Source organism: Colletes gigas, unplaced genomic scaffold (assembly GCF_013123115.1).
Source record: "Colletes gigas isolate AHSC1104 unplaced genomic scaffold, ASM1312311v1 Colletes_gigas_Sc00013, whole genome shotgun sequence".
NCBI lineage: Eukaryota > Metazoa > Arthropoda > Insecta > Hymenoptera > Colletidae > Colletes > Colletes gigas.
The window spans coordinates 505,055-528,845 of NW_025106642.1; the positions used below are offsets into that span (position 1 = coordinate 505,055).

At 42.2% G+C, this 23,791-nt stretch overlaps 1 protein-coding gene across 1 annotated transcript in view; it reads right to left on the reverse strand.

Moving 5' to 3' along the window:
• Positions 1–218: 218 nt before the first annotated feature.
• LOC122399531 (protein O-mannosyl-transferase TMTC1-like) overlaps positions 219–23,791 on the reverse strand; it is a 175,617-nt gene continuing 152,044 nt past the window's right edge. The window contains exons 11-15 of the mRNA XM_043400274.1: positions 13,102–13,242; positions 11,488–11,687; positions 11,170–11,305; positions 2,100–2,229; positions 219–1,039 (exon numbers count right to left, since the gene is read on the reverse strand). Of these exons, the coding sequence (XP_043256209.1) occupies positions 854–1,039; positions 2,100–2,229; positions 11,170–11,305; positions 11,488–11,687; positions 13,102–13,242 (793 nt within the window). The 3' untranslated portion in view covers positions 219–853. The remainder of the gene's footprint in view (positions 1,040–2,099; positions 2,230–11,169; positions 11,306–11,487; positions 11,688–13,101; positions 13,243–23,791) is intronic.

Genomic DNA, 23,791 nt, shown 5'->3' on the forward strand with positions numbered 1-23,791 from the left:
ATGCGTTACACCCGTATCAATTTTACCATGAATAATTGATCAATTTCCAGTATCGTTACGTGTAAAACCAAGAGGTAAGAATTTAAAATTATGTGAATACGAATCATTATATCCATCGAGCACGGTCTCGTTTCCGAATTAGGCGACAATACCGAAGGCTCGAACAGAGTAAAATTCCTGCTCTTTCGTTCGTTCCAGCGTTTCCCAACCATTCTCGGTTCCAACGAACCCCTCCTCTTAAATCGAACAGACCCGATCCTATTGTGCACTTAAGAGAGGATTATCCACGGTGCAGCGGCAAACAAATCGAAAGTTTCGTCTTTACGTTGTTTAAAAATATATTCGTAAAGTTTGAACCGACGAAGCTACAGAATATTTTCGAGAGCGAGACGGATGACCGATGCACACCGTTTGGCAACATTAAACAGACTTAACACGAAAGCGCGTCTTCTCCACAAAGTGTATAATTTTGACTTTACATAGTACACGGTTGGATATACTATTTCTCTTCTGGTTGTAGCTATCTCTTACATCCCCCATTTCATGTAAAAAAACCGATTTTACGTTAAAAAGCCTATTTGAAAATATACTCTCACTGTGGACAACAGTGTCTCCGAAATGATTCGTGTATTCGATAAAATAAAAGTGAAGCGTTTGAGCACTTACGCCACCCCGGAGTCTCAACCGGCCAGCACGTTGGGAAACGCTGGTTTATCCTGTCGCGTTCCATCCGTCGCGTAACCGGCGACGGCGATCCTCGTGGCCCGGACACTCGTTTTCGAGCGGGTGTCCAGGACTCGTGCTCCGTGGTCGCGCGTCGAACGGGGCCGAGTTACTCCAAGTTTCACGGTAGCTAGAGCGTCTCCAGGAGATTCTGTACGAGGAGAGTCGGCGCGGTGACCCGCGATTTTCCCTTCCGCGGCTGTCTACAGGTACGTACGTTACAGCGAGGCGGTCGCTCCAGCTGTTCCGACTTGTTGCTGTCCTGCTCGAGCTGCACCGACACGCTCGCGACACGCGGCGTCAAACAACCACCCTCCTGCAACAGACAATTCGACACGTTTCACGGGGAGTCCCGATGTTTGCTGGCTCGTCGGCCGTACACCCCAGAACACGCGTCAACGGCTGAACCGCCCTGTCCCGGCGACGTTGCTCGATCAGTTTCGCGCGACCCCACCTGATCCGGGGATATCTTGTCCAATAAGCAACGACGAACGAGGACAAACAGCCTAAGGTTACGGCTCTTGGTCGGAAAAAATTATTGGGAATGATCGATAAAGAATAAAGAATAAAGAAAAAGAGTACGAGAAGAATAGACTTGGTGGTACAAAATAGCCGAGTTTATACGAGTTGAATGTTTAACGACTGGAACGAATTGTGTCGCGCGAACGCGGGCTGAATAGAGAACGGGAGAAAGAGGAAAGAGACCGAGAAGAGCGAAATCTATTTAATTAGAATTATGGCGATACGACGTGACCGAAGAATCTCAATTAATCTCCGAAAGAGTTTAAGTGGCCAACGGAATGGAACTACACCGGTTCGTAGTACTATCCGGGACTCCTCTGTACCTCGACTAATTTCTTCAATTACTTTTATCGCGGTGTTTCCGCGAGAGCATTAAGAACAAAATTAACCGAACGCGGTGAAAAAACGAGAGAAATATTGAAACCTACGGGTCAAAGTAAAAGGGTTATGAAGTACAATGAACGTCGAGTGCCCTAGAAACTTAACAGAAGGAAATAATAAATTTTATTAGACCGAAGGATGCGTCATTTCAATATCATTGTACTCTGGAATATCTTCTATTATTTTTGTCACGTAGCGTCGTAATATCATGCTCGTATTACGTTTTGTCTACGCTTGCATTACATTGTTACACAGATGAAATTTTTCTTCCAAGCTGGGAGATTCAATAAGATCCTTTGTACGACGGAAATGATAACATTACTGGATTCTTTTTCTATCATAATTCTATAACTATACCGAAGGAAGGTTTCAAGTTGATGTTCTTGAATACGAGAAACAAAATTCAGAACCGTAGTCTTGTAATATTTCGAAAGAATTATGTTTCTAAGAAAGGAAGGATTAAAATTACTCACCGATAAGCAGAGATTCCCCTGATACTGGTGGGCTCGACGACGGGATTCGCTTTGCAGCTGCCACGAGCGTATGTAAAGATCGCCACGATATATGAAACCACCCCGTTTCGCTCGTAACATCAAATGCCATCTAAAAAATATACGGAAAACATCGCTTGTAAATGGTTGAAAAGAGAAAATTCGAATACAGGGATGAAGAGTAACTTGGGTCCGTTTATCGAGGGTAAATCTTGTTCGGTTATCCGGGCGACGCGACTGTGTAATCGCAGTTTTCGTAGCTGGATATTGAAAAATCACAACGCCCCCTCCCATCTGGAAGGATATTTTTCTCTCTTGAAAATATTACAACACGATTCGTGTTCGACGGGAAGAAAGGGAGACACGCGTTTAACGTACGCGCGGAAATAAATTGCCAGACGGTCGCGCGACTCATGCTCGCATTCACGGTGACAGGGTCCCTGCCTGGCACCGTCACCCGGGAACCGTTCACACCCTCTCGATAAAATAAATTCGTAAATGACATACCCTTTTCACGCGTCAGTTCCGCGCGCAGTTCATTCTCCGGGGTACTTTTTTCGCGGCCGAACGGCGTGTTTACGAGGCGGAAAAGAGGGTGAATATCAGGAGTCAATAGTCGAGTTCCACGGAGGAGGAGCACGATCCTTTATCGCGTCACACACTCGATTCGCAACGTTAACCGAACGGCGACCGATATTTTCTCTCATTCCGTTCCATTACCGTGCTCGGAATTAACGAATTATCTTACCTTTCGTAAAAATGTCTAATAATACTTTGTAAAAAAAAAAGAAAAAAGTAACTCTCCGCTTTAAAACAGTAAATTAGTTATAACAGCGATTTCTCGATAAATCAACGCGGCGAGGAAAGAGTTAAATGTAATCTCGAACCAATACCGTCCAGGAACCGCGGCCCCGCAAGAGGAAACGTTATAAACTCCCCGCTGCCTCGAGGAACATTTTGCCGGGGCTTCTCGCTAAACGCATCTCGCGAATATTTGCGCATGACTTCCGGAATGGTGGCGTGCTGCGATAATTTCCATTACCCTTGGAATTTTCTCTAAGACAGAAACCGTTCTCCTTCGGTGCTCGTCCGTTCACGCCACTTGGTAAGAAAATAAAAGGCAACGTTCCACCATCCCTCGTTCGTTCCTCGTCACCCTTTCCCGTTCGTTCACCGTCCCCTTCTGAACGCCGTTACCAGCTAACTGCTCATTGCTAACTATTCTCTCCGGTTAATTCTCCCTCGGAAGAGTGACACTTGGACTGCCCCCCGCCTTTTACAGCGCGAAACAGTTAAACTCTGCAACCCTCCTTTACATTCCTCCTTCTTTTTTCCTTCCTTTTAAATTCCACCGCCGCACAGATTCTCCGAATCGTAATAAGAATTCAACCAATCGGTATATTCTGTACACGAACGTACAACGTTCCGATTATCTCATTTCTGATGAAACAAATCGTGCTACGACGAATAGCCGCCATCGTCGTTTCTGCGGTGCATTCAGTCGGCTGAATAATCCCGATCGTTATCAAGGTCGTTGCATTTATCCGAGAACAGTTACGCGAGATTCGGGACATCGACGCAGGGCGCGACACCCGGTTTCCATGTCGCGTAATCGATTGCGTGGCTTGGACACCGGGTTACGATCGTCTGACTAAATGTCCCTTTTCCCTCGTACCTTAAATCGGTTGGTCTGCTCGCCAAATCATTTTTTCGGACTGAAAGATACTTGTCCTTTCTGTTTTTTGCATTTCGATACAATTTTTTTAACTCGATTTGCCTGGCGCGTCCGACCATTGCTTACTATTTCTACTTACGGCCGATATCAAGCTCGTACTCCACTGCACGCGCAAGGTAGAACGAAATTACACGTACAAATGCACGAAAGTATTGTACGTAATGATATTATATACGACTGAAAACAGTGCTGAAAACTGAGGCTCGAAAAAATGAAAGAATTCGTGGGAATGCAGCGTATAATTTAATAAAAAAAAATAAAAGAAACGGGAATTCGGCTCGCGTAAACTCGAGGAACAAAACGGGGCCTTCTAATGGAATTTACCAGAAAAGAACCGTGCCGGTCTAAAACACCCTGTCGCCGCAATTCGCACTAATCCACCATCGGAACAATGTCGGCCCGTCCACTAACCAGAAACCGAATTGTTTCGTCAGACAATGCCAGCTACCCCATTCCGTGCAGTGTGTTCCATCAGTTCCCGACATCGAAATGGAAACCAACCTTTGCACCTCGAGTATTACCGCTGGCCCTGCGCCGTCTCTCTCGACAGAACGTCCGTGCTTCGAACTGGTAATTAAACATCGTCAACGCGCCCAAGAGAAATGAGAAGGGCGAGGGGGTGGTTGGTTCGCGTCGCGTCCGAGCGTTCGCGCGAAATAACCTTCGATCGAACGGTGCTCATAACGAAGTGGTAACGCACCAATGGCCACGGGGATATCGGCCATTTGCTAGCACACGGATAGACCCAATGAAACGCGACGCTACATGAATTATAAAATCTCCATTTAACCGGGGAAACGATGATGGTCGCTTTGATCGTGCGCCACGACGACACCGAAGACAGAAAGATCAATTATTCGAGAGACAGAGAGACAGAGATGAATAAATAGATAGACAAATATTGCCCCGGAATAGTAGCCCCGAAGGACGTTGGCTAGTTGAAACGAGCCACGGTAACTCTTCGATAAAACGTCCAATTTCGGGACTGCTACTCACGTTTTAACGAAGCCGAGTCGCGAATCGATCTCTTTCGTTTTTAACTAACAAGGAGAATGCACGGGTGCGGAAATCGCTTTTCGAGCGGTACTACTTGAAAACTATTGCGTACCACAAGCGTAGGCGTTATACAAAATATTAAAAACGTTGAAGAAATTAAAGCAAATGACACCATAAAGGACGTGGTAAAACCAAACTGATCCTAAACTGCTTTGTAACAGAGATTATAAGAATCGTGACTGTCCGCGAGTCTGGCTCGTGATATTCTGGATCGGGCCAAAATCTTCGTCACGAGTCGGACTCGTTAAAGTACGGGAGAGGGTTAATGACAGCTTTCTCATTACAGTAAAAATAATATAAAATACTTGCTTTTGGAGGAGGAATTACTACCGATCGCGTTCGTTGCTGCGTAAACATTATCTTCCTCCACTTTGGAAAATTAAGGTCTTACAAAAATATGTGTTTTCCAAAAAATCTCCCCATTCCAACAGGAATTGCAAGTTCAATTCCCCGACTCGACGAGTTGAAAATACAGAAACGGAGGTAGCGTCAGTAAATTCCCGATTTATCAGCTCGACGAGCGCTTAACGCAACGGTGACGACGTTATCGTTGGCTATGGAATCACCCCCCCCAGTCCAGTGGCTTTCCTCGGAATTTATACCTTCGAAAAAGATGGAACGTAGAGTGGATGTCCTGGTAAAATATGTTGTCTAAAATCTACGTTCCGCTTCCGGATAATTTTCCACTCGGTATCCGCGATCTTAGTTATTAAACGTGCGATTAGTAGCTGAAACTGCATCTTTACAGTTATATCGAAGGGAAATTTAAATAATTACAAGTACAAGTACTTGTCCACCGTTAAGGGTTGGTTAACTATTTCATGGACGAGTTATTCTACGAAACATAAAGCGACCGAATATTAAATATTTTAAATATATTTAACAGCAAGCGTCCGAATAATATGCATTTACGGTTTAAAATTGAGATTCTAAAAAATTGAACAAATTTGTTCACTCGTAAATACCCATCCGTCGGTATTAAAGTAAAAAAAATGCATGGTTATAAAAATACAAAGCGGTAATTTAAATGTTCGTTCATGTCGCGATTTTCTAAAGCTTTGTTCCATTGTGGGCTGCACACCGTACCACTGCTATTCCGCTGTTATAGAGTGCTTTTCTGCACAAAACGTATGCATTATGCAAATTATGCAAAATAAAAGATATTTAAAACCGTCTAATGAAAAAAGAAATTTCTGGTTAGATCCAATTTTTCCATTCGCGTTGCATAAAAATATGCTAGCAATATTACTCTGTACCCCCTTTTCGCTTTAAACGACTTCGCGTCGAAATATTGTACCGTGAACCTAATCTCGTTCCGTCCACGTTTTACATTCGTTCTGTCGTCGTTAATAACTATCGCCGTTATCCGCGAATAAAAGATATCGTTCGCGAAATAATTGTACGAGGTAAGAAACACGGGAAAGCCAAACAACGATGCGATACTAATGTACATAAATGGTAAGTGCTGTACCGCGGGGCATGAAAACAAAAATAATAACGATTTTTTGGCGCGCGTAACAGTATTTTTCACATGCTCGCGAACATCGTCGCGTTCGTTGGCGCGACAACGATGCGCATTTTTGTCGGGAAAGCGGGAAAAAGGATATTGTTTACACGACGCGGAAAACGTGACTGTTATCCAATACTTTTACTGCACAAATGTGCAACATTTTCGCATGGCGTGCGACGCGCTTTTGTGCCGAAATGGGAACGCCCCTGGGGCTTTGTGCACCGTCGATTTTTCAAAGCGAATGAAAACACATCGAATGGCAAACACTAATGCCTGATAATTCTCCGCGCGATGCCGAAACTATCCCCCGTGCTCGCCTACGCGGATAATGCCGGAGCTTCTGCTCTTAGCCCCTTCATATATTACGTAATTTTATTTCCCCCGGAGCGCATTAGCCTGGCCTGGAAAACGCATCTGATTGAAATCAAGCGCTACCGATCGCCTATTTAAACAGCACCGGCTGTTATAGACGATAATGTTCAAAGTTGTGTCGCCCAATTCTCTCGTATATATGTACATTCACTCTGCACTATTTTTGTATCGTTCAACTAAAATGGAACGTTTCAACGTTTCGTTATTATGTCCGTTCGAAGGAAAACGCGTGGAACTTTTTAAATTCCAAGTTTAATTTAACCGACAACCGAGTGGGAATTTAAGTTCTTGTTCCGCGGAAGATTAAACTTTTAATAGCAGTCGCTACCAGCAGGAAAACAGCTGCGGTTTTTTTTCAAAACTGGTCCAGCTAACATAAGCGCGTAGTTCGATTCCAGAGGGTATTGTTCCCAGAAAAGTTTCGAATCTTCTTTACACAATCAATACTGTTGTTTATACATATACAGAGTATGTGGAAAATATTTACGCAACCTTGTTACCGTGCAGGTAATTTGGAGCAGCGCCGTTCCAATCTATCTTTGCTATAAAATTAAACAAACGAGAAGCTAATTCAATTATTTGATTTTTCCACCAGAATTTTTCCACCGTGCAATCTTCGCCAACAAACAACTTCAGATATTTTCATCCCGAATATACTGTACAGTTTAAAACGTACACTTCTTTTCAATTTACGTTGTTAAAGCAAACTCCTCTGTTGTCTAAACTATATAAATGCTTGAATGTAGCCGAGTACCAATTGCACGCTGTATTCATTTCAGTTCATTGGCTGTAAGAAGACCGAGGTAAATAAAGCGTCTAATGGTCTGCTTGAAATCTGAAACAGCCGTTCTGTTTCCGAAGCGAAAATGGATTCTGGATCCAATCGACAAAAACCGGCGACGATTTATGAGAAATTAATCTGACATTCGTGCACCCACTGCAAAGTGGAAACCAACCTGCTGTGTATCGAACTGGCGTGAAGTAAATAAACCGTAAAAATCCCAGCAGCGCAGCGCGCGGAGTTAGTAACACTCTGTGCGTTGTAGGTACACGTAACTCGACAAATGTTTCACGAGTGAATAGACCGGCGGTAAAAAATTTTTCATCTCCCTCAACGGGTACATTTTTAATCACATTTATTCCAACAATATTTTATCGCATATTTGGACAGCAGTATGAACCGTCGCAGCCTCGTAACGAACGAAAACAATTGATAATGTTCATTTACTTCCTTGATACTGTAAAAATACGAAAAATCAAATCACGATGCGCGTAATTAATTTACTAGAATTTCTCTCGAAGCGTCTAATTATTGATTAAGTTAATTCAATCGTAACTAGTATGCAAGAAGAGCAAATATATAATATATCGCAACGGAGAATCAATATAGAACATAAGTAGGATAACCGAAGAGACAAAAAAGGAACAAGACATCAAAGAACAGAAGATTGAGTGAAAAATCAAAGAAAAACGACTAGGATCGATCGATAGGAAGAGTGATTTTCCAGTAGGATAACTCGACAAGAACTATTCGACTCCGAATTTCTTACTTGATCCAATTACCACGTAAGATTCATGGTTCGTCGCTGAAAATGATAATATAGAAATATACGGAGTGCTTGTTCGCGGCAGCATATGGAACATTTTTATCGACAGAATTTATTTGAAAAAAATTCAGAGATTCGTCCGTAATAAATCAGTCGCTGTCGGATACAGACGAATTTCTTTCGAAACCGTTCGTTAAGTGTCGGACACAATTCGCGTCGCAATTTATGCGTACGATGATTTGTATTATATACAACAGAGAGCTCATGGTTAAACGTTGGCCAGTTCTGCAGTTCTTCCGATGAATAATTCATACGCCTGAATAATTCATAAGTCGAACGCGTACTGAAGGGATGAACAATGAAACGGTCGAAAATGTGGTGTAAGATTTGACAAATTTATCGCTTTATGGTTTATTTACAAGCGCGTCGGTGTGCAGCACCCCCCTATAAGCGCAATCCACTTAAACGGCGAATCAATATTTTCTGGGACGCGATGTCGTGCACGAACGCACGCAGAAATAAATAAACGCCGAGGTATATGGTATTTTATTGTTATTACAGCGACACGTTGTGCGCGCAGATGCTGCTGGACGATTCTGTCGGACTATTTTTAAATAGACGACAACGGAGATGAATAAAATTGATTCCCGTGCTTCGATATAATCTCTCACCTTGTGGGATGAACAAATTTTAACTTTAATCGTACAATTATCAATATTTCTCAATCTGATTCTAATAAAAACGTTTCGAAAGATTCCCTGCATAACCACCCTGTAATAACCCACGCCATCGTGCACTGATAAACAAAACCACAACCCTCGCATTCGCTTCACACGCACACGCACACGCACACGCGTATTTTAATTGATGCAAATGAAAAAGATCTCTTAACGAACTTTGAACTATCAACTCGATGCCGGTACACGCTACACGGCTTTCCCTCTAATATAGATCCCACCGTCGAGAGAAAACAAAGAGACAGACTATTGTAATTACACCGTCCAACGCCTCGACGAAAACACACACGTACACACGCGCACAGAGACGAGGATCGCGGAGTTCGTTCTTCCAGTCCTGCACTTTCGCTGGTCCGCGAGAATGTGAACGTTTTCCATCCCTTCGAAACACTCCGCCATCTCCGACCATACTATTTCTCATACTGATTGCGGTCTGCATGGGAGATTTGTATTTGCATTTAAAATTTCCACGGCGCGGCGCATCTGTCAAACGGCGCATATTGAAATCATCCGCGCGGTGGTTACACCCTCTGCATCCACGCCTGACCGCCATTACTTTCCACTTTGTTTCTCCGAAATTAACCCCCCCTCGCCATCCCGGCGAACAGTTTACCTCCTCCTCTGACGATCCTATTGGCCACGCCTACGTCACCTCGACGTTCCCATTGCGAATCCATTGAATCTACCTACCGAATATTTTGCCAGCAATTTCTAGATGGTCCAAAGTTAATTATAAATTTCAAGCAATCCCAGACCTAACCCAACAGTTGAACAACGCTCGTTCGGAGTGTCTCCGATTAAAAAACGGATCGAGGAATTCCTCTCGTCCGTTCGATCGAAAGCTGGTCCGCGACGCGAGGCTTATCGATCGCGAAATCAAACTATAATTTCGCCAGGCAAGAAAGAATTGATTCCGGTGCGGCGCCTCTGCAGCCCCCAGCCGAGGGCTGGAAAAACAACGCGAATCGTCGCTGGCAAATTTACCGTGGCTGTTTTATAGACGCTATTTGCACCGCGGGGGCGCGAGAGGATTACAGTCCGCGAACCTCGAGAAAAAAAGAAGGCCGGGGGGTGGGTGGGGAAGGACACGACCGGGAGAGAACGCTAGGGCGCACTCGCTGTTCGTCCCGCAATATCCTATAATCCAGTGTTTCTCAAACTTCACCCTCTCGAGGATCTCTTTTATAAAAGAAAACTTCCGGGAGACCTTCTCTCGGTAAAATTACGTTTAATTATTTTACGTCTATCGTATAGGACGATGTATTTATATCTTTTTAATCTTCACTTCGTTCAAATAGTTTCATATTTTGTTAATCCAATGATTTTTCACGCTGTTTACTAAAGTGATACTTTTACGTTTACTTAGAAAAGATGAAAAGTTTCTTCAAATTTCTAGAATTATCATGTACGATAGATTATTCTTGTCCTTCGAAACGGTGACCACGATTTGAGAAATACTGCCGTAATCCACGCACCAGGGGTGGCAAGAACCGTATGCAGCGGGCACGATTGTCGTACCGGGGATGAAAGTTTCGCTTCAACCCCGAAAAACGAACTTATTCTACTGTCTCAACGATTCGTGCGCGCGTTAAAAACCGTACAAGATCGTGAATTTTTAATTCTAATTCGCGGGAACGAGGCAGCCGCCAGGAGATTTCGTTTATTTTGACTGATTTCCTTGGAGAAATGGGAACAAATCATCGCTACCTCTGCAGAATTAGTCATTTATTCTTTGAACGATGTCGCGCGGTGATGTAACCGCAGTTTGTAGAGTGACACATGCAAGATGGATCTAAATGTGTATCACGTACGGGGTCTATCCATCATGCGTCCACAAATCGTTTATTACTTGCTCGGTTACTATTTAATACAACGGACGAGTATTGCTATCGATCAAAATTTACACCACGGGACAGATTTTCACGCGTTCTGTCTTTAAAAACGCGAAAATACCGATTACAAAATGTTATATCTCGGAAATGGTTTCTCGTATGGTAATATTTATGCACGAGGCTTCGATGCTATTAAAAAATTACGTATACTAAATAAGTCGTTGGAGGATTAAACGTTGTTACTCTATTAATCGTTCTCTCACCTGGTGATGAGTTGATGCACCCTTGGCCATTGACCCCGCGACTTCAGAATCCTGACCGTCCCCAACAGCGACGATCTGTGCGAGGGCGAGATCTCCATGGCTTTGAGATAGTATTTCAGGGAGGGTAGCCATTTGCCTGAAGAGACGAAGGACCATTTGGCGTGAGTAGAAAGCCGAGGGCGTGCCACGGGGATGTTTCGTGGCGGAGTTCCGGGCGTTGTTTGGCTACTTTAAACTACTTTAACCCGTATTTCGACGCGGGGTACTCGGAGGTTTATCCTTCTAAAGCAATTTCATCGTTTTACCGTTGTCGCTTACCGTTTTGGTACAACCAGGAAGCATATTCCGCGAGGTGGTCCGGACTTCGGGGTTGCAGTCGAACGACGTGTCTGAGAAGCACCCCCGCCGCTGGACCGTTTGCTAATCTCGCTAGGACCAAGTACGCGGGCGTGTACGCCGGGTCGAGGGACACGCATTTTTGTAACATTCGTATGCATTCCTCTGTCCTGTTTGTTTTCCTGAAACATCAAATACAAACGCGGTACATCAGTACATTTTAAATCTAAAAATATGAACCGTTAATTAAACAGAATCTGTCAAACTGTTTTCACGGGAAGATAAGGTTTCAGAAATACTACTTTCTGCTACGAGTAGCGTTGCCTCGTAAACGCGAGAGGGAAACTGATATTCGAACCATTTTCGAGTGGTTCGAAATTTACGTCCCAATATGTTTCAAACAATGCTTCGTTAACAATTACATACGCGCGCGTTTCCCTGGGCACGCAACAACGATAGTCCATTCCGATCGCATATGAGAATCATGCTCGCAAAATGATGCACGATCATGATCAAGATACGAATACGCGCACTTGGTTTCCACGCAGGATACGCGGTCGTGCATGTGTACCTTGCCTTGTTTCCTTTGCGTTTCATCCTACCGCGAAATGCATCTGTCCGCACCGGTACCTCTGCACCAATGTCAATATAATATTCTTAAATTATTTCGTGGAGTTCAGAGAATTTAACAAACGAATATAACGATATCCATCGAAAGAATGACATATTTTACGAACGAAATTTAAAAAGTAACATGTGTATTTACTGTGTCAGCCAGAGTTCTTTGAATAATTATTAAATGTAAAATAGTTTATTGCAATTATACTTTTAGAGAAAGCACCTAAGAGAGATGAGATTTTCTGGATACGGATGAAAGTTTCGAAACGAAATGGTTATGCAATCTTTCGTTCCCTTTTCCTCGGCGAAGGCAGTAAAAAAAAAGCTCGTTTCAAAGGATTTTAGAAAGTCCAATTTGAAGGACTCTCAAAGCGTGTAACAGAAACGTCGTATGAAAATTCTGTCGCGCGCGGAATGCTGAAAAATTAACGGCCAATGTTTTTCCTGCGCGTAAACGCGCGACGAAGAAAAATTATTTGGTATAGCGAAAGGATGGCGGCGCGGCGATGAGCGTATGTAAGCTTCCATCCTCCCGTCAATTAAACTTTAATTTATCAAGCACGAGGCGTTAATTAAAGTTTAATTTTGAGGAACGCCGCCAGAATTACCTTGGCACGCTAAATTTATCGCGTAGCATGCATTTCGGTCTACTTCGATATGCCATTAATAAAATGGAGCACGCGGGATTCGAGGTTCTTCCTGTAACTTTGTTTATTCTGCGCGAGGGCGAAACTCCATTAGACCCCGGGCTATTCGGTCACGATAGAACGAAAATAATCCTTAATTTCAACCTTGTTAAACACGCGTCAACGTGTTTTTGCATTCTTTGTAAATGGAACGGATGAATTATTCTATCAGAAATGCAACGCGTCAGAGAATACTGCGACAGCTTTTTCGAAAAATATTCCGTATAATATTTCTTCTGTTTAAAATAGGTCCACGAATTTAGTTCGAGCTTGAAACTAATTTTTTACTAACCTGTAAAGTTGACCAAGATTATAGTGAGCGTTCACGTGCCCCGGCTGCGCGTTTATCGCCGCCAAAAAGTGTTGCTCCGCTTGATCGCCCACTGTCAGTGTACCGAGGTTGTTATGGGCACTGGCATAAGCTGGCCATAGCCTGTAATCAAAGTGATTAATGATTCGAAAAATCATGCTCGTTATCGTGTAATTAATCGCGAAGGTTATTCCGTTATTATACGTAGTCTGGTAATAATATGAAATCGATTTTGCAACCGAAAGAAGCAAAATGCGAGCAGCGATCTCCATTTTGCAACAGATACATCCGTAGGTAAATTTTCTTTAATTTTTCTTTCATATTCTTAGCGGATTCTATTTGCTACGGCAAACATAAATATGAATACTGTCTAGATCGATACGTAAGATCCGAAATATGTGAAACTCGTTACCCTAGTGATACGGAACGTCAAGCAAGAAACACTAGACAATGGAGACACAAAATATACGATCTCGCAAGCTTAGCGAGCTCGATACGGGCAACTCTGGTACCGAAGGGACTCGACACAGAAGGCTATTTAAATACGAAGGACCCTGGAAGCAAGGACTTATGGAAGACTATACAGACAACAGTATACTCGTGGTAGCAGAGACAAACGTCTCTAGACGCGGGGAATTCGGTAACTGGCCAACTCGAATCAATGGAACGTCGTGTACACGGTGTACACGATATTCGCCAGTATTTGTCAAGATGTTACGTAGAATCCATGATTGTTTCTGGCTTATGGGATCCGACACATAGTTTTAGAGTACCGGAAGATTTATTTTTTTTAAGATCCACGTGGAATGGTGTCAAAGGTTGTTCCAAAGGATCTAGGCCTCTACGACAGAGGGTCCTAGAGGTACCTGAAGGTCTCGAGATCCATAAGAGTACTCTTGAGAATGCCTGAGATTCTCGATACCCCCTAGATCTCTGTAGATTTCTGTACAACTGCCAGCACACCTCAAATCTCACCAGTTTTAAGTTGTTCGTGTCGAATTCCATAATTCTAACATACAGGGTGTTCGACCACCCCTGGAAAAAATTTTAATGGGAGATTCTAGAGACTAAAATAAGACGAAAATCACGAATAACAATTCCTCGATTGAGGCTTCCTTAAAAAGTTATTAAAAAAATTAAATTAAAAAATTTCAAATCGTTTTGAAAAAATTATTATTAGTTGCAGGGGTCGATCGCAGTCATTTTTGGTGAAGAAACATAGCCCCGAATTTCTACGCACTTTCGAGAAAAAAATTCTTTACCGAAAATGCAATGTCTGACCATATATGTTAATATATGTATGTCACATGTTAATGGAGGTCCAGAGCCCCAGAAAAATGGGCCAAAAAAATATAACCTTTCAATGAAGCCACAATGAACAAATTAATATTCTAGTTCAAATTTCTCCATATTCTAGTCCATAGTTGTCAAGTGGGCAATTTAATCAGGAACGAAACTTTAGTTTGATTTGAAATTAATACTTCATATCTCGTTTGATCATAATACATTGTGTCTTATGCGATGTATTCTCGCTAAAGAATTATTTCAAACAATTTTTGTATCGTAGAGTCAATGCACCCTTTCATCGCGTTACTCGTAGCTTCGCTGTTTCTAATTTCAAAGGGGACAAATGTTTAAATATTCGATAACCATTCCAGCGAATATAGCGATTGATGTAAAACCACGTGCTCCGCTGGTTTTGTTGTTTATAATCCTTTGTGAATATCGAGCGATATTGCAGAGTAACATCAGCGTTCTATTGTTCCTTGAATTTCTTTTGTTTTTTTTTGTGAATCGCATCATATTCCACGCAATCCTTTTTGTGCATTAGCTGTTCCGCTTAGTTTCGAAAAATTACGGTAAAATCGATTTTTTAAAATATTCGCGATATTGTTTCAGACGTAACAATAATTTTATTATGTTGCACCGTGTTACAATTACAAAGCGAAAAAACTCATAAAGGGTAGAAACGAGTAACTGGTAGAAAATGAGACCAGTTTAAATCACCGGCCTTAGAACCATCCAAGATTTAAACGATTTTTCCCTGCACACTGAAAACCGATACGAAATTTCTGCCCCCGCGGTGTACGTCTAAATTGCTTCTAAGCATGAAATTCTCTACTTAATAAAATGTCACCGGCACCCTACCTTCTCTGCGGGGCACGCAGTCAACTACAGCGTCGAGCTTTTATACGAGAAAACAGAATTTACGGATTCAGAATACGTTGTACCTCTCTAGAATAGAGTATTCTATGGTCTGAAAGCTTGCATTAACGCGATCGTAATCTACGGTGCAAATTATTTCGGCTTCATCAGTTGCGTGGTGGTTAAATTAAATGGGAATTCAGAGAACGAACCGTACACCAGCTAAAATGGGTGGGGGGAGCAATATCTAAACCAAAAGATGCACGACAATTTTCAATATTACCACGTAAATATTCTGACCTCCATTGTATTGTTTTTTTATTCAGTCTTTCAATACTACTATTATTTCACTTGATTATTTCACACAGTTTATTTTCAAGTTACGAATACGTGAATTTAAAACAGTTTCGGATCACTTTTTAAATAGATTTGGTGCGTTCTGTATGCTTTGAAACGTTTTTAAAGTAAAAAACGCGCAATAGCAGAGATCATGTTAATCGTAGTACAGACGATAACGATACTTTTACTTTATATCTGTGTTAAATTTCCTGAAGATTGGCTCATCAGTGTAGTAGCAGTTTTTAGGGTCGCCAACTCCGGGGAAGTAGTTTTGAGCAAAACGACTTTAAAATTAGACATCGTGACACGCGATGTTTCCGCCCGCGCGAGCAACTGTACCACCTTGATAAAGTTCGCTGCTAAAACTTAGTAATTAGTTTAATTATACCGCGCCCTTTGCCAAACGGGATTAAGAATACAAAAAAATTAATTCAGGCATCTTTGATGTAGGTTGTAGCAGCAACGAGCTTCTTATGATTTCTCTTTAACATTTTCACAGACTTGCGAAATCCACGAATTCAAGGTTGAACATAGTTAATCCAATCTTGCAAAGTGTACCGTATTCCAAATAATTACCTCGTAAGTTTAAATTTAATTTAAAGCCCACCAAATATAGTACTTTTTGTAACTTTTCCGATGAAACGAGCATTAAACAGCAGAATCGTCAAATTTTTACGTTATTCTTTGAGCGCGTAGAAAATTGAGTCTCGAACGATTAATTATCGAAATAAATAAATAAACGTGTACATAAGAAGAGCGTGCGCGTATATACGAGTCGCGTGACATCGGTAACAGCAAATTGACTCCGTCGAGACGCCGTGCCGTCCAAATGGCGCGGTCTTATCGTGTAATATTCGACATTAAGGGGGCCATTGCGGTGGCAATACACCGGTCCTTCGTAACGCCGGAGAATATTAGAGACGGGGAGAGAAGGAGGAAAAGTAAAGACAATCCTGGAGGTCGGATATCCAAGTATAGTTGCTTCGTAACGGTGTAACTGGTCCTCTGGGGTTCGTTGCGAAAGCTCGGTAAGGGACCATCGAGATCGAAGAAAAATACGGAGATGGGATTCGCGCAAGAGTTACACACCCGAATGAAAAAAGGGGTTAAAAGGGACAGAAAGAAATCCGACGCGAGTGGATTATGGCCAGCGTCGGAAAAGAAAAATATAATCCGAGCTGTATTCGATCGCGTCTGCGATGCATATGTTGACGGTCACGCGGCGAATTCACTATAAATAGTACGGTATTAACAACTATATACTATCCTGGTTCGTGCACGATAGATACCCTGACGATAATAAATATAGAGAGTATAATTTCCTGTCTTCAACGAGCTGAAATTGAATAAAATTTCATACGCCGCCTCGACGATCACGAACAATAAATATTGAAAGAGTTAAAACGTCAGTAGAATTTATAACGCGTGAATCAAACTGCGCGGTCACGAAACCCGTTAATATTATCGTTGAATTAATCTGAAACTACAGTTTCCACGATACCGTCGTAGGCGGATAAATGGTCAGATAACAACGCCACTGATTATTACCCCTGTCACCGTTTTTTTCCGTCGTTGGTGATATAAAAGAATCCCCGATCGCTAGATATCGCGTTTTCTCGTGGAACGTCGATGAAACTGGTAGTTTTTCGTAAAATACGGCGGGCATTAAATCAGAGAATTCAACGTTTCTTCCGCGTGGCGCATTCGCGACGCTAGAGCGCGTCGATTCCCCGAGCGATGTAAGCGTTTCTTCTCGATTCAATTTTCTTAATCGCGTAAGACGTTCGACGACACGCTGCCGGGCAAACAGAAACTCCGCCCGGCAATCGCACGACGCGAATACGAGAAAGGCTCGAAAACACGTTTCGGGACGCAATGCGTGAAGCACGAAACGAACTTCGCGCTTATTACGTTACAGAGAGACCTGCGAGGGCCCTGAAAGGCCTCTTAACAGGAAAATGCTCTCGACGCAGTCACCTCTCTTGTCGTGCTTGTATCGTTCAAAAAGAGGATTTCTCAGAAATGCGTTGCTACTTCCGGAGAATAAAACGCAATCCCTTAGTATACTAAGAAAACGTGTGGAATTGTCCATAGAAATTTTTCTTACTTTCCTACTGCATTGTTATCTGCATACATAGAATGAGTTTCGATGTTGCAACCTAGATACTTGTTTAGTTTTAAAGATACGAACGAAAATTTCAAGCACAAGTTTTTTGGCTCTCTTGGGTGAGGATTCCAGTTCCAAGGATATTTTCAGATCATTTTTAAATGGAACATTTTGATGTATCCTTTGAATTGCTTTTAAATTAAATCGTATCGCTATCAATAAGTAAAAATATCGAGCATGGATCATACATAGCAAATTCTCCAGACACTTTTTACAAAAAGTAGCAAAAAATCAATAAAAATATTGGCTCGCGAGACGGCACGATACGATTGCAATAACCAATATTGCAATGAGTTTAAAATCGAAGGAAAAAAAGCGAGACGAGTTCTTGAGAATCGTCGAAACGTAGAAAATCGGGACTGCTTGAAGGACTCTCTTAATAAGTTCAATTAGGAACGACTAACTACCGTTCAAGTAAAAACTCCGAGTGAAATACTTTTCACATTTTTTTCCTTGCAGTAAATGGTACAACATTGCCATTCAAGTCGTACCTTTCTACTGAAAAGTTTCTTTTCACGGATATTTTAAAGTAACATTTATGCATTTAGGTATAATTCTTAATTAACACTTAACTGAAGAAGTTACAGTCCGTAACATTATTAAAGTTTTTTTTCTTATTACTCTGTCAATAGATGCAGCGAACTTTAGGAAGAAATTCTTACTTTAACGAATTCTAAATTTCGAAGAGCACAATTGTAATCATGCGTTTGATCTTTGTGTACATTTTATGTAATTTATATGGTTATCGAATAGAGGATAAGATGCCCTTTAAAATGAGAGTTTGTGCGAGTCGATAGCTTTATTAGTTCCGGAGATATAGCGAATTCAGTTTCAAGTCGATGCGGTGGCTAGTTTCGGAGATAAAAGGGTTCAAAGCGTTTGTTTACTTTCTTACTACGGCCTTGTCAAGGTCGTTGACCGGCACGTGATCGTAGTAACTAGGTCACTGGGCCACTCGGTCGCGAGTCACGTGTGAGAAAGAGAGGTCCGACGCGACGCGACGCGTCAGACGGAGACATAGATAGTCGAATTAGAAAAATTACCCTTTCACATAAATTACGATATCTCGAAAACGGAAAGTCCGATCGACAAAAACCAAAAGCCATTTCAAAGAGGAAGGTTTGTCGCTTCCAACGATGGCTCGATTATGTAGAAAACATGAGTAGTTTCGAAACTGCATGCGTCTAAAGTTTTAGTACTTCCAATACGCGTTATCAAACTGTTTGTTAAAATACAACAACCGGTTAGTAAATTATTTGAATAATTTCATTCGTAATAAAACTATTAAATGTTTCTAGCGTTACCGACAATGATTATTTCATTAAATTTCATTTGCTTTGATAGTCTGTTATTTAACAAGAGTAACACGTTTTCAATTAAACCGGTTAAATGAGCTGTCAAAATTTGGATATACGGCCAACGAGAGCTAATCGGCTTTGCGGGTGTGGACTGGGCACAAAATACGATCAATAGAAATCGAATAGTAGTTTTGTATTTTAATTTTTCGGATTTCACGATTAAAAAAGGAATCGAAGCAAGGCAGAACATGACCTCGTTTCAGCGAGGTAATTATTTACGATAAAACTCAATCCGTAAACGGTGAACGCGAATATATCGGTTTATTAACTTGAAACAGGAAGAAGACATCGTGACCACGATCGATGGAAACTCTTGCTGGTTTCAACAGTTGACTGACGCGTTCTACCCGCCGTGCAAGAACACAGTTTGACTTTGAACGAACGTTCATATCCCGAGATATGACCAGAAGGATCGAGAACTTGGACCTTCCCTCTGAAGTTCAGGCTGCTTACGCTCGTCCAAAAATATCCCCGGGCTATCTCGCTGCGAAGTTTTAATTAAAGCCGCTTTGTTGAGCGTTCCGAATACACGGCCACTTTTTCCTTTCTTGTCCCCCATCCTCATTCCTCTTTTAGACGCGCTGATAAAGGCCACGGACACGAAATCTTTCCGCGAGATACGATCATCCGCGGGCAATTTAAGAAATTGCGGCTATTAAAGCATGTCTCGAGATTTCTTTCGGTCATGCGATCGAACTTTTTCCCCCGTGCACGCTCGAGCACGCCGTTGTACGAAGTTCACCGTTAGAACGGAAGAAACACGAGTTCTGAAATGGATGAAACAAGTCGTTCGCTCTAGCTATCGCGGGAAAGTGAGATCTAACTCACAATGTGACTTTTTTAGGGGCAACCGAACAACTCACGCTCGCATTGTTTTTCTCCCTGGCAGTGAATTATTGGCCAATCTGTTTGATATAGCGTGACGCGTGAAACTCAGAATGGCACGAATTGCGAACGAATGATAGAAGGCGGTGAAATTTATCGCACCGACCAAGGCGTCACAGTATTGTCAAAGTCAGGTGTTTGGTAACAGATGATCGTTCCTTTCTTTCATTTCAATTACAATACCTATGCCTGAAACACGGTAATTCGGAACGAGATACGTTCCCCGATTCAGCTCCAGGTGGAACCGCGGGGTTAAGATAATATATTCGGTACAACAAAATACGAGAATGGATCATTCATACTCTTGGTCGGTTGAGCAATACTTTGGACGCAAGTTTAACTTTCTAACGAATTTCTTGCTCCGTTCGGTCGCGCGCACCATTGTGCGAAGTTCGCTGCTGAACCGGAAGCACAAGTTCTGAAATGGATGAAACAAGCCCGTTCGCTCTAGTTACCAGCGAAAAGTGAGATCTAACTCGCGACGTGACTCTTTTAAGAACAAGCGAACCCGCGTTTACATTCCTTTTCTACGTGGCGGTGAATTATTACTTACTCTGATATAGCGTGACGAGTAAAACACGGAACGACACGATATTGAGAATTCAATGGTTCGTAGCGAAGCAACTATTAATTAATCGCACCTTTTTCTCTGCCCTAAGTGCCACAAGATAAAGTTCTCCTAGTTGGAATAAAAATAACGACGATGGAAGGAAACGCAGGAGAAAGGGAAAATGTATTGTCCACGGCTGTACACGTAGAAAGCAGAAATTCTTTTCCGATCGTTCGACTTGAGCCGAGCCGGACAAGTTCGGATCTCGGACGAGCGAACCCTAACCTACGTCGTTCGGGAACTCCGTGTGCTGTGCTGGCATCGATGGTTCGGAAGCCCACCTGAAACTGTACGTTTCCGCCAAATGTCCGTAAAAGTGGATAACGGTTAACAGAAAGAAGGAATAAGGTTACCGCCGCGGCGTCCAGTCGATCAGTGCAACAGACGAGGGGACACTCGACGTTAGGACTTCTGTCGAAGGAATCGATGGCGAGGTGAGAACTAGAGAAAATAAGAAATGATGGAAAGCCATCCCCCTGTGATGGCTGCTACGGGAGATCTATCTTGCACTGTGCTTGACGTCTCGGAGGAAAGAAAGAGACGTAAAAAGGAGGATTTATGAAAGTGATAAGACGTTCGTTGCGTTTCGTTTTGCGGTTGCTGGTGCATATCAGTGTCAGGTTGTTTGTAAGCAATCTACTTCGGAGCATTGTATATTATGTACGGTACCCGCGCGTTCAGTTTCTCTATTCTTGAATTCGAATAAAAAAAAAAGAAATTAATACAATTTTCCGCGTTACTTTTTCTAATTTCATCTATAAACGAGCTCTCGTTTCGTAGGATAAAATCACCGGAGACATTTCGTTCCGGGATTCTTTTAATTGACGCAGGGAATACGAGCTGTCGAAAAGCAGAGCGAAAGATGGAACGTGTCCAACTGGTCTCCGGAGAGTGTCAGAGGGAGACCTCGATATTTACACGTCAGAGGATACAGCTCTGGAAATGCACCCGCAACGGTGTCGCCTATCAGGAGCGTCTCTTTATTGGATAATAAATAACGTCGGTTCATTTATGTATAAGAAGCCGATAGAGTGTGTCGGAGTGTGCTACTCGAATAGATCGTACGTAGCAGCGAACCCTTCTCACAGCGGTTGAATAAACTCCATCCTGTACCTTTAATATTTATTTAATGCCTTTCGGTGTTTCGTTGACTTTCCGTTTTCGTAATATTTCGAGATCGCCGCGACGACAAATGACCGATCGTAAATCATCTTGTGTATTTCGGACAGCGCGATAAAACAAGCTCAGATTGTAACAGCTCGCTACATGCATCAAGATAGACTGAACTAAGCAACTGCATTTGGCACAACGCGTAATTTTCTTCGAAAAATGGAAAGCTTATTTGTCCTCTTTCGCGACACCTAGTCGTCGAGAACAGCTCAAGTGAGTTATTACGCTTATCACGGTGATTTCACTGTCGTTCCTTGTCGCAAAGTATAAGTATACTTTTTATGGATTCACAGGAATTAAGTACTGTTTCTATTTTTTTCCTTTTAGCGTAGGCGATGGGGTTCACTCAATGACCGAGATAACTCTTTGCGACTCTGATTTATTTTATTTTATTTGCACGTCGCTTACGCTGTTTATCGATCGGCGCGACATTGTACTTTTATCGTTTTAATTTGTAAGCGTAAATAATCAATATTAAATTTCCTACCAATATTCCTGTAATTCGAGATCTTGTTAGACGGCAGTTTCGTATAGTTCGATTCTTGGTGGACATCCTGTCGTAATTTTCGATAGACTGAGTTTATGGTCGCAGGGAATCGTAAAGTTAAGGCGTCGACAAAGCTGTATACGAGGGCAGCAAGCAAGAGAGATACAGCAAGGACAAGGAAGAATGGACTGTCGGTCGTATAACAAATCTGTCTTTCCATTATAGCGCTATAACGGTATTCTGTAAACTACCAATTTTTAATGACTCGTAAAGACTCGTAAAGAAAATTTATCCGCAAACATCGAATTCACCGCTTCGAAAATAATCTGTAATTTGTGTATCGGCATTATTTTGATTGTGATAATGAAGTGGCAAGCTCGAATGAAAAAAGAAAAAGGGAAAAAAATCGATGATGAGCAATAGGAAATCAGGCTTCCTTCGAGAGGTTAGTTCGATCATTGTCGTTGGGGAACAATAATGAGGGTGTGCAAGTAGTAGGAAAGACCAACGAATGTACCACGGGCTCGTATTGTTCATCCGCAGGAAACTTCGCTGAATGAATTGACCGCATTGTTTCCATGATGCTCTACTATTATCTTCTATCGCGGTCGTACATTCGTTAACGCGCATTGTTGCTTAACGTTGGCTTCGCACGATTCCATCGACGCGAGCAGCGGAATTTCATCGATACGCTAGTTAGAAAGGCAAAATTTTTCGTTCCGTGATTTACAAATTAACTGTTTCGCGTACTCGTGTATCACAGCCGAATACTTTAGGGTATTTCGCCTCGAATTCTTTAACGAACGAATTTCGAATATCATAAATCCTGCGCGTGTTTTATCGCGAAATTGCTAAACGGCTTAATCGAACGCATTGATTTTTATGCCGAATAGAATGGCAAGCGTTTATCTGCGGTTTCGTATAAAATAACTACGGCGCTGCTATAAATAAACGTATTTCACGGATGATTATTTGGTGACGCAACGACAACAGATACGATCGAACAAATAATTTTTAGGGAACCGAATAAACTGCAGGAAAACTAATATTGTCAGCCAGTCGTTAAAGTTGAGTCTATCACGTATCAGCCAGTAAATAAATAATAAAACCGTATGCATTGGTATCGCGAGGGGCAGAGACCTGTCTAGCAATAGTTCCTCTTACCCGGTCGAAGAGATTTTTTACCGGGGATCAACGTATTCGGGAGATTTTCTCCGAACTTGATTTACCGTCAGGCTCTCGGTGTATCTATACGCCTACCCAGTCTGGTTTATGCTGTGCTTGGGATAATAGTAAAAGTACGCCATCGTAAAATTGCAATCGCATAATGTATCGTCGTAAACATAACACCGCATAATGGTCGTGTAAAGTTCTTACAATCTATCTATCGCGAGCATAAAGAGCAGCGGTACAGCGACTAACTTGAAATAAATCTTTTCAGGATTGCCGATACGTTCATTGGTCTTAACAAATTTTGATCGTTCTTTAATTTCATTTGCAACGTGAGAAAT